The 10,855-nt window shown below is 66.6% G+C and overlaps 1 protein-coding gene across 3 annotated transcripts; it reads left to right on the top strand.

The window, feature by feature from the left end:
- Window positions 1–465: 465 nt before the first annotated feature.
- TRIM46 (tripartite motif containing 46) lies at window positions 466–9,836 on the top strand. Of its 3 annotated transcripts, none has more exons than XM_036442799.2 (10): window positions 466–621; window positions 1,963–2,224; window positions 2,696–3,039; window positions 3,622–3,765; window positions 3,862–3,957; window positions 4,552–4,805; window positions 5,091–5,212; window positions 6,158–6,460; window positions 7,239–7,536; window positions 8,722–9,836. In XM_036442799.2, the coding sequence occupies exons 1-10, from the start codon at window positions 559–561 to the stop codon at window positions 9,113–9,115; spliced, it is 2,280 nt and encodes a 759-aa protein (XP_036298692.1). In that variant the 5' UTR covers window positions 466–558; the 3' UTR covers window positions 9,116–9,836. The 3 variants fall into 3 exon arrangements, with proteins under 3 accessions (XP_036298692.1, XP_036298694.1, XP_036298693.1); XM_036442801.2 differs by lacking the exon at window positions 466–621 and adding an exon at window positions 1,095–1,225; XM_036442800.2 differs by lacking the exon at window positions 466–621 and adding an exon at window positions 1,377–1,493.
- The last annotated feature ends 1,019 nt before the right edge of the window (window positions 9,837–10,855 follow it).

Below are 10,855 nucleotides of genomic sequence, written 5' to 3'. Positions count from 1 at the left end.
GGTCGCCTGCCGCACGCACCCAACTGAGAATCAAATCTTCAACCTGGGTGTGTGCGCTGACAGGATGACGGGGGATGGAACCAGGGGCCCTGGGGTGCGTGGGAGGACGCTCCACCAGCTGTGCCACCCCGGCCGGGGCGAGGGTGCACATTTCCATCACACAAAATCTGTGTGCCCGCCACCCAAGTCAAGCCACCTTCCGCCACCTCCCCCAGGCTCCTGGCCAAACCAAAACCTGGTCCTGCCACCCTGGAGCCCCGCTTTCTCTAAGCCGACCCTCCCCGTTATGTGAGGACGATCAGCAGCCCATGGAGGCTGCGAACCGGAGCAATGGCTCTCTCCTCGAACACCACTCCGCGCGGCCCGCCGCCTCCCGAGAACCACGTGGGGAAACTGCTTCCCACCTCCCACCCCGCCTGGCGCCGAGGCTCGCCCCGGAGCATGCGCAGTGCTGGCTTACCCCCACCCCTCCCCGCACCCCACCGGCTCCTGCATCAGCCCCGGGTTCTCAGCGCCGCCGGATCGGGCACGGGGGCGGGCGGGCGGCCAGGTGGGACCATGGCCGAGGCGGAGGACATGCAGACCTTCACGTCCATCATGGATGCGCTGGTCCGCATCAGTGTGAGTGAGGTGGGGCCGAGGGGGCGGGAGGGGGAGCCCGGGGGTTCGGGACCGGCCGGGACCTCGAACAGGTGGGGATCCGGGAAGATGCTGGGATGCAGGGGTGGGGGTGGGGCGGAGAGGGCTGGCGATGGCAGAGGGGACTGGCAGGTGGGGGTGCAGGTAGCGGGTGGTGATCCGGGGCAGCCCAGAGGTGGGTGCCGTGAGGGTGTCCCTCTGCGGGGTGTGAGGAACCGAACCGGGAGCTGCGGGGGGAACGGGGGAGGGGCTGCTGGGCAGGGGGGCTGCACCGTGAGGACGGGGCGAGGGTGAGCTTGGAAAATCCCCAAGAAAACGGGGAGCAGGCAGGGGCGGCGAAGGAGCCACCCCGGGGTGCAGTTCCCCATTTGGACAGCTCCCCGGGACCCCACCCCACCGCACCCCCGCTCCCGGCAGCCTCCCAGCCTCCCGCGGTTGTCATGGCAACTCGTGCCCGTCTCTCCCAGGGGCGGTGCCAGCTCGCTCCCCCCACCATCCCCTCCTCCCCCCTCCCTCCCCGTCCCTCCCTCCCGCCTTTGTGTCAGCGGCGCCCCTGGCCGGGATGGCTGCGAAGAGGGGGACCAAGGTGAGGTGAGGGGGTGGGGCGTGGCGGGGACCCCCGCCGCCGGGGGAGGGAGGGGCACTTCCGGTGGGGAGGGGGCGCGCGGGGAGGGGGCGCGGGTCTGCGGGGAGCCCGGAGCGCCGCGGGGAGGAAGGAGCGGGGGTCCGGATGGTGGGGGGCCAGGGAGAAGGGCTGGTGTCGGGGGGCCCGGAGGAGATGACCGGGGAAGCCAGGATGGTGCATGGAGGCCGGGGAGGCCGCAGGCCGGAGCCGCAGCGGGAGCACGGCCGCGGTGAGCGGGAGGATGGAGGGCGCTGCGCCCGCCGACAGGGAGGAGTCACGCGTGGGAGGGGGCGTGGGGGGCGCCAGAGAGGGGGCGGGGGTCCGCGCCGAGGTGAGTGCGGTGTCCTTGAGGGACGTGCCGGGGGCAGGAGAGAGGTGGGGGCGGGGAGCAGGGGGCCATGGCCAGGTGCAGGGGCTGCAGACCTGGCTGGGCAGGGGGAGTGGAGGGGGGAGCTTGAGGCTGGCGGAGGTCGGATCCCGGAGCACCCCTCCTCCTGCGCAGCCCTTCAGCTCTGCCTCAGAGACATAGAGGCGAGAGGCAGAGCCCCGAAGATCTGCCGGCCAGGCCTGGGCTGGGACGGGGGTGGGGTGGGCTGGGGGAAGCCATACGTAGCTTGTCTCGCCCCTGCCTGAGACCCCTGGGGCCTGCCAAGATACCCGCGTCCAAGCTCTGACCTAAGCTCCCGGTCCCTCCGCAGACGAGCATGAAGAACATGGAGAAGGAGCTGCTGTGCCCGGTGTGCCAGGAGATGTACAAGCAGCCCCTGGTGCTGCCCTGTACCCACAACGTGTGCCAGGCCTGTGCCCGCGAGGTGCTGGGCCAGCAGGGCTATGTAGGCCACGGCGGGGACCCCAGCTCCGAGCCCACGTCTCCCGCCTCCACCCCCTCCACCCGCAGCCCCCGCCTGTCCCGGAGAACCCTCCCCAAGCCGGAGCGCCTGGACCGGCTGCTCAAGTCAGGTGGGCTGCAGCCTGGAGGGGGCGGGGGAGGAGCATGCCGGGATGTCCATCAGGAAGACGGAAGGTCCATCCTTGCTCAGGGGCATCTGTCTGCTTCCAGGGGGCGGGGAGGCTCCTCCGTGGGGCTCAGCTGAGCTATGACACAATAAAAAATTAATTCTTTAGCCGAAACCGGTTTGGCTCCGGGGATAGAGCGTCGGCCTGCGGACTGGAGGGTTCCGGGTTCGAATCCGGTTAGGGGCATGTGCCTTGGTTGCGGGGAACAGACCCAGCGGGGGCTGTGCAGGAGGCAGCTGGTTGATGTTTCTCTCTCATCAATGTTTCTAGCTCTCTATCCCTCTCCCTTCCTCTCTGTAGAAAATCAATAAAATATATTTTTTAAAAAAATTAATTCTTTAGCGGAACAGACTTCCCCCGCCTCCGGCCAGCTGTGAGGGTGACCTCCTCCCTCCTTCCCCGGCCCCTCCACAGGCTTTGGGACGTACCCCGGGCGGAAGCGCGGTGCCCTGCACCCCCAGGCGATCGTGTTCCCGTGCCCAGCCTGCCAGGGCGACGTGGAGCTGGGGGAGCGGGGCCTGGCGGGCCTGTTCCGGAACCTGACGCTGGAGCGCGTGGTGGAGCGGTACCGGCAGAGCGTGAGCGTGGGCGGCTCCATCCTGTGCCAGCTGTGCAAGCCGCCGCCGCTGGAGGCCACCAAGGGCTGCACCGAGTGCCGCGCCACCTTCTGCAACGAGTGCTTCAAGCTCTTCCACCCCTGGGGCACCCAGAAGGCCCAGCACGAGCCCACCCTGCCCACCCTCTCCTTCCGCCCCAAGGTGAGCCGCCCTCGCGGAGCCCGGGAGGGGAGGGGCGCGGTAGGCCTGGATGGGCAGGGGTTTGCCATGGCCAGGCTCCCTTTTCTGTAACAACGGCAACGAAGGCCCTGGGCAGCTCTTTGGAGCCTTCCTCTCCCCTGCTGAAGGAGGCTGGCACGTGTCCTGGATACCCACACCCGCAGGGCCGCCCAGAGGCTCACGTGAGATAGTGTTTGTGAACGTTATCTGCGCACTAGAGGTTTATTCATTGAACAAATATGTATCAAGCATCTCCGTGCCTAGCCCTATTCCGGGCATGGGGATAGGAGAGAGAACAAGATGGACAAGGTTAATGAGTAACCACAAGGCCAAGATCGCCATCGTTATATGGTGATTACCACACCTCTCCTGGGATAGCTGACGGGAGGAGGATGCTGGTGCCTGGAGGGGGCAGGAAAGGCTTTTTGATGCTAGCAGGTACCACCAGGTGGCGCTGTGGAGTACCGCCACTGAGCTCCTCTTCGCCCCCATCTGGCAATGGAGGAAGGGCACACCCTTATGCAGACCGCTGGCTGACTATGCCATCGCCCTTTCTGTCCCCAGGGCCTCATGTGCCCAGACCACAAGGAAGAGGTGACCCACTACTGCAAGACGTGCCAACGTCTGGTATGCCAGCTCTGCCGAGTGAGGCGCACCCACAGCGGGCACAAGATCACACCCGTGCTCAGCGCCTACCAGGCCCTCAAGGTAAGCTGACCCACTCACATCCCCTCACACCTCCTCTTACTGATTGATAGCTTCTGCCCAGCCGATTCTGATTCCCACCTCTTTCTTCCCTCTTAGGACAAACTGTCAAAGAGCCTGACATACATCCTAGGAAACCAGGACACAGTCCAGACCCAGATCTGTGAGCTGGAGGAGACCCTGAGGCACACTGAGGTGAGGGAGGGCACAGAGGTGGACACAGCAGGAGGGTGGGAGGGGCCTGGCCCCATCCCCTGGTGGCGAGCTCAGGAAGTGTGGAGTCCGTGCATGTCCGGGTTCTGATGAAACCAGGCTAAGCAGGAGGCTTGGTGCCCTGCGCCAGGCTGCGGCTAGAACTGTAGTGGGGACAGGTCGGGGAGAGCCTGAAAAGTCCCAGGAAAGCAGGTCAGATGCCCTCGGGCTCAGAAACCTGCTGAGGATGGCACGTATCCCTGGAGCTAGGCTAAAGCAACGGCTCTGATGCCTTCGCCCGGATGGCATGCATCAGCTGGTGTGGGGTGCACAGACACCACTGGGTGTTAGCACAGCCCAAGGAGGGATCGCTTTTGTTTGGGGGAGTCCTGGGGCGTGGGCACCGGAAAGGGTAGCACAAATGGTCAGGAGCGGAGGCCATGTGGGGATGCAGTGCCTCAGGAGCCGTACGCCCGGCCCCGGTGAGGCGGGTGGCATTTCCCCAGATTCTCTGTGTCCCCAACCTCGGTGCGGGGCCCCGGGAGGCTGGCTCAGGCAGCCCCGTCAGGGAGATAGTGAGTGTTGCTCTCCGGGCAGGTGAGCGGTCAGCAGGCCAAGGAGGAGGTGTCCCAGCTGGTGCGGGGGCTGGGGGCTGTGCTGGAGGAGAAGAGGGCGGCGCTGCTCCAGGCCATCGAGGAGTGCCAGCAGGAGCGGCTGGCCCGCCTCGGCGCCCAGCTGCAGGAGCACCGCAGCCTCCTCGACGGCTCCGGGCTGGTGGGCTACGCCCAGGAGGTCCTTAAGGAGACGGACCAGCCGTGCTTTGTGCAAGCAGCCAAGCAGTTACATAACAGGTACCTCAGGGCACAGCTCAGGGGCACGGGCTCCCCGGGGTGGGGGGGTGAGAGGGGCATCCCAGGGGTAGACAGTGTCCAAGACAGAGTCTCAAGTGCCGTCCGATGGAGAGTTGGGCCCTGAGGGTTCTCACCGCTCGGCCAAACCAGTACCCAGCGTGCGTGAGGGGACGAGGAAGAGACCCAAAGCAGACAGACGCCAGGGCTCAGGGGCAGGCAGGCAGAATCCAGGTATGGGTGGCTGCCCAGGTGGCAGTGCCTGACTCTTGGGTGCCCCCATCCCAGGATCGCCCGAGCCACAGAGGCCCTCCAGATGTCCCGGCCGGCTGCCAGCTCCTCCTTCCGCCACTGCCAGCTGGACGTGGGGCGCGAGATGAAGCTGCTGACGGAGCTTAACTTTCTCCGAGGTAAGGAGACGACGGCCAGGCCCCATTCCAGTTAGAGCCTTCCTCCCTCCTCCCCCAGCAGCGGGCCCGGGGGGCAGTGCCCACCGGGGACCTCCCAGCCCACTGCCCGGCCTGGCCAGCCACCCCGCCCGCCCGCCCAGCCCACCGCCCCGCGGCCGCCCCGCGCTCAGCGCTGCTCTCCCTCTCTTTGTTTGTAGGCCGTGGCCGCCGCGGACTCTGCTCCGGAGCACCCCAGGCAAGTCAGCGGCCCCGGCCCCCGCTCCACCCGCAGCCCCCACCCGCTTGGCCACCCCTCTTTGCCTCCTTCTCTGCCCTGCCTCCACCAGCCCCCGTCCCCCCAGCCCCCACCCCAGCCCCGTGGCCTGTCTCTCTTCTGCCTTCCTTTGGTGCTTGCCCAACCCTTGCCCTTTGTCCCTGTGACCCTTGCCCTCTGAACTTTTCTTCTCTCTTCCTTGACCTCTGTCTCCTGCCACCGAGCTTCCGCTTGCCCTCCGTGGTCCCCACGTTCTGTCGTGCTGACTCTCACCTCTCTCCCTCCCTCCCCGTCCTCCTTCCTGTTCAGTGCCCTCTTGCCTGGGCCTGTGGCCTTGCCCTGAGGCTCCTCCTTATTCCTAGAATGAAAGGGGCAGAGAAAGGAGGGTCTCCTCGGGTCTATGCCCTCGTTTGACAGGGAGGAAACTGAGGCCCGAAAGGGGAGGTGCTGACCTGAGGCCAGTGCGCTCACCACACTAACACCCAGGCCTCCTGCCTGCCCGGCGAGCCCCCGCCTCTCTCCTCCTCCCTCGGGCGCTGCCTGCCCATCCCTGCCCGGCGCCCAGATGGGTCTCTCCCCGGGTCCCTCTCACCCGCACTCACCCCCCGGCTCCCGCTGCTTTTCTCCCCTCCTGCCTCCCCCCACGCCCGGCCAGCGGCCGCCCTGACTGACCCCGCTGTCTCTCCCGACAGTGCCCGAGGCTCCGGTCATTGACACGCAGCGCACCTTCGCCTACGACCAGATCTTCCTGTGCTGGCGGCTGCCCCCGCACTCGCCGCCCGCCTGGCACTACACCATCGAGTTCCGGCGCACGGACGTGCCTGCCCAGCCGGGCCCGGCCCACTGGCAGCGGCGGGAGGAGGTGAGGGGCACCAGCGCCCTGCTGGAGAACCCCGACACGGGCTCCGTGTACGTGCTGCGTGTGCGCGGCTGCAACAAGGCCGGCTACGGCGAGTACAGCGAGGACGTGCACCTGCACACGCCCCCGGCGCCCGGTGAGTGGGCGGAGGGGCGGGCAGGGTGCGGCGCAGGGCGCAGGGCGCAGGGCATGCCGGGACCCAGGCGCTGGCCGGCGGGGCTGGGTGAGCCCTGGAGAGGCCGTGTGGTGCAGTGGGTCACACTCACTAATGCTGGAGCTAGACTTGCTGGGTTCAGACCCCAGCTCTGCCTCTTGCCAACTGTTTGGCTTTGGCAAGTTATTCACCCTCTCCGAACCTCAAGTTCCTCTTCTGTGGGGGCATTCACAGTGCTTCCCTCAGAGGGCTGCTGTGAGGATGAATGGGGTTGACACATGTGAAGTCTTAGAGTGTCCACCTCAAGTCAGAGCTAATAATGACAGCACAACGACTGTCCAGGAGACAGGGTGGGCCTGGGACGGAGGCATCCTGGAGGAGGACCACAGTGTGGGCTGGGGTGCAGGCAGGCGCAGGCGCGGGCGGGGCTGGCTGTCAGGACCAGAGGGTGGGCCGGGGTGCAGGCAGGGGTGGGAGTGTCCCACGTGGATGGAGCAGCCGGGCGGGCTGAGAGGCAGCGCTGGGAGTCAACTGGGCCCGGGCACTGGGTTCTGGTTTCACCAGACCCTCCGGAGTCCCGTACCCACTTGGCATCTCCACTTCTCTCTCCCCCGTGCCCCTCGTGCCCGTCCGCCAGGCCCTGCTCCCAGCGCCCTTGGCAGCCCGTTCCCTGTTTCGAAACCCCCCAGCGTCGGTGCTGACGCCTCGGTCCCAGGCTGTCCCTGAAGCCCTTCCTTCCTCTGTCCCCCTCCCCCTCCAGTCCTCCACTTCTTCCTGGACGGCCGCTGGGGCTCCAGCCGCGAGAGGCTGGCCATCAGCAAGGACCAGCGGGCCGTGCGGAGCGTCCCGGGGCTGCCCCTGCTGCTGGCGGCCGAGCGGCTGCTCACCGGCTGCCACCTGAGCGTGGACGTGGTCCTGGGCGACGTGGCCGTGACCCAGGGCCGCAGCTACTGGGCCTGCGCCGTGGACCCCGCCTCCTACCTGGTCAAGGTGGGCGTCGGGCTGGAGAGCAAGCTTCAGGAGAGCTTCCAGGGCGCTGCCGACGTGATCAGCCCCAGGTCAGGCCGCTCCGGCTGGGGGGCCGGGACCCGGGTGGGGAGCTGGGGACAGGATGGGGTGGGGGACCCGGGTGGGAGCTGGGGACAGGATGGGGCCGGGACCCGGGTGGGAGCTGGGGACAGGATGGGGTGGGGGACCCGGGTGGGGAGCTGGGGACAGGATGGGGTGGGGGACCCGGGTGGGAGCTGGGGACAGGATGGGGTGGGGGACCCGGGTGGGGGACCCGGGTGGGGAGCTGGGGACAGGATAGGGGGGCAAGAGGAGCACAGGCTCGCTGGGGTGGAGCTGGAAGAGGCTTAGAAGGACACAGTAAAGTAATGGCAGCCAGGACGGGGGGAGGGGGGGGCCTTGGGGGGGGAAGTGTGGGAGGGGCCAGGGGAGGGCTCTGAGGCCTGAGCTTTGGAGGGTGTGGCTGGGGAAGGAGAGGGAAGAAGAGGGAACCACCTCCACTTCCTTCCGTCTGTCACTCAAGACTAAGAGACCCCTCTCCACGCCTCCAGCCATTCTCCCCGATATCCCGTTTCCAGCACCTTTCCCCACACACGCCTCGCTCTTGCACACCTTCCTCAGCCCTATCTTGTAACGGCCTGAACTCCTCTCCTTAAACCTCCCATCTCCAACCCTCTCACCCCCCACACCCCACCTAACACCTCCCACGCGTGCCTTCCTCCCCGACCCGCCTTCCTCCCGGACCGTCCTCCCAGCGCCCTCCCCAGGCCCCGTGTCTTCAGAACGCTCTCTGCCCACTCGCAGCTCCGTCCCCAATCCCACATCCTTCTGACATCGCTCATCGGGACACCGATCTACCCTCCTCACCCTCCCCCCATTGACCTCCCACCATCCTTCCTCTCACCCTCATTCCCCAGCTTCTCTAACCCAGAACCCTCTCCAGCGGGATGTCCCCAAACCCCCTCTTCCGCCCCTCCCACTACGTCTGCACTCCTCAGCGAGCTTTCTTGCCCAATGCCTCTCTTGCCAGCGTGATCTCCCTTCTGTGCCCCTTTTCTGCCAAACCACACCCCAGCCCTACCTTCTAATCCCCGTTGCTTCCACGTTTCTCCTCAATGTTCCTAATCCATCCTTTCAACCAACATTCCACACTTCCAGCGTCTCAGCCCCCAGGCACCCACCCCCCACTCCCCGTCCCGCCCCAGCACCCTCCAACCCAGTGCCCCCTCCTGCAGGTACGACCCCGACAGCGGCCACGACAGCGGGGCGGAGGACGCCGCGGTGGAGGCGCTGCCCCCCTTCGCCTTCCTCACCATCGGCATGGGCAAGATCCTGCTGGGCGCCGGGGCCGGCGCCGGGGCAGGGCTGACGGGGCGGGACGGCCCGGCCGCCGGCTGCACCGTGCCCCTGCCGCCCCGCCTGGGCATCTGCCTGGACTACGAGCAGGGCCGGGTCTCCTTCCTGGACGCAGTGTCCTTCCGGGGGCTCCTGGAGTGCCCGCTGGACTGCTCGGGGCCCGTGTGCCCCGCCTTCTGCTTCATCGGAGGGGGCGCCGTGCAGCTCCAGGAGCCCGTGGGCACCAAGCCGGAGAGGAAGGTCACCATCGGGGGCTTCGCCAAGCTGGACTGACGTCCCTCTGAGCCTCCCGGAGCCGGCTGATGGCTCCGGCAGCTCCTCCCTCCACTCTTCCTTCCCTGAGGTCCTGTCCTTCACCCCGTGTCTGTGTCTCCCCGGGGCCTTCTCTCCACCAAGCGACACTCCCCTGCTCACCTCCCTAGCTGGCCGCCATTTCTCCATTGCCTGTGAATCCAGACCCCATCCTGCCCGGCTCCTGCTCCGTCCTCTGCCCGGGGCATCCAACCAAGCCATGGAGAGAGCCCTCCCCCACCCCGGCCCTTCTCCCCAGCACTCAGGCCAAGTGGCAGGGAGGCTCCTGGAACCAGGGCATGACCCCTAGCTCTGCCCTCTGCCCTGCCCAGCTGCCTGCCCTGCCGATGCTGGCCGACGGCCTCGGAGCAGGCAGGCTCTCTGGCTGGCACTGCCTGGCATTCCCTGGGAGGGAAGAGGACCCTGTCCCGTGTCTATGTGGGTCCCCGTGCCCTGCAGCCGCATGCCTCGTACACCCCTCCCCCTCCTGCATGCTCTCCTTGTCCCGCACCCATGCCAATGTGCCCAGGCTCCCTTTGGGGCCACGCGGAGGCTGGATGTCCCCATTGGGTTGGACCAGACAAGACCTGGGGCCCCCTGCTGCCCGCTGCGGTAGGGACTGCTAGGCCTGTGCCAAGCAACAGCTGTCATTTTCATGGTTTCTAAACAATAAACTGTGAGGCCAGGCACTCTCTGCCTTTCCGAGCCCTGCCATTCCTCTGAGCTTCTGTGCTGGTGTGGCTGCCGGAGGGACCGGGCGCTCAGCTATTGCTCCGTCAGGGCTGCCGGATGGCTATGGCCCTAAGGTAGGGGTGTCGAACTCAATCAGAGAAGGGGCCAAAATCTAAAATCCAGCCTAAATCGCGGGCCGAATGGTTTACCGAACAGTCATAAACTGTCATTGTGATGGAAACGCAGCGGAGTGCAGTGATGACAGCGAGGTGCGGGCCACATTGCAAGGCCTGGCGGGACGGATTTGGCCCTCGGGCCTTGTGTTTGACACATGTGCCCTAAGGGAAGGAGGTCCCCAAGCCTGGCGCTCCCTAGACTCCTGCCCACACCGGTGCCCCGCCCAGGCCTGCGCCCGCCACGGCCGCCAGGGGGCGCACAGCTCCGGTGACCTCCTGTGTCCCCCAAAGAGGCATGAGACACCGCTCCCAGCCCCGGAGGGAATGTGGTTGAACTCAGAGGGGCAGGGAACCAGAACCACTTCCTCATTCCCAGGGTGCGGGTGCGGACCCCAGAGCCAGTGGGCGGATGCATGGGGGGCCGTGGCCAGGGAGGGGACCGGGCTTGGCGCCAGCCCCGGATCTAACACTTATCAGGGCCGTGTTGACCTGGTAGCTGTTATCCCGTGTTGACTTTTCAGCTGTTATCGCTGCCTGAGGATTTACTTCACACCCGAGCGGCTCAGAATAGAACCGCCTGAGGGCATCCTGCCAAGGGGAGAAGAGGGTGCAGGGCTGCCGGCCCGCCAGGCTGAAACCAGGGGTGAACCATGGGTACGCAGGCCGAGGCCCGGCCACTTGGGTTTCGTTTCCTCCTTCCTCTTGTGCCGCCAGCAATGGGCAAGAGGTGACTCAAATTCTTCCACCGGCCACTCCTGACCCAAGGTCATCGCTCCGCACCCCCTGCTGCCCAAACAAACCTTGCTCCGGGCCTCCTTTCCCTCCTGCCGCCTCCCCCAGAGTCCCCTCCGGACCCCCGCACACATCCACCCGG

The sequence above is a fragment of the Pipistrellus kuhlii genome, unplaced genomic scaffold, assembly GCF_014108245.1.
Source record: "Pipistrellus kuhlii isolate mPipKuh1 unplaced genomic scaffold, mPipKuh1.p scaffold_m20_p_18, whole genome shotgun sequence".
In the NCBI taxonomy this organism is placed as follows: Eukaryota; Metazoa; Chordata; class Mammalia; order Chiroptera; family Vespertilionidae; genus Pipistrellus; species Pipistrellus kuhlii.
The sequence above is the reverse complement of the archived record's forward strand: the minus strand, read 5'-3'. Positions and strand labels throughout refer to the sequence as shown.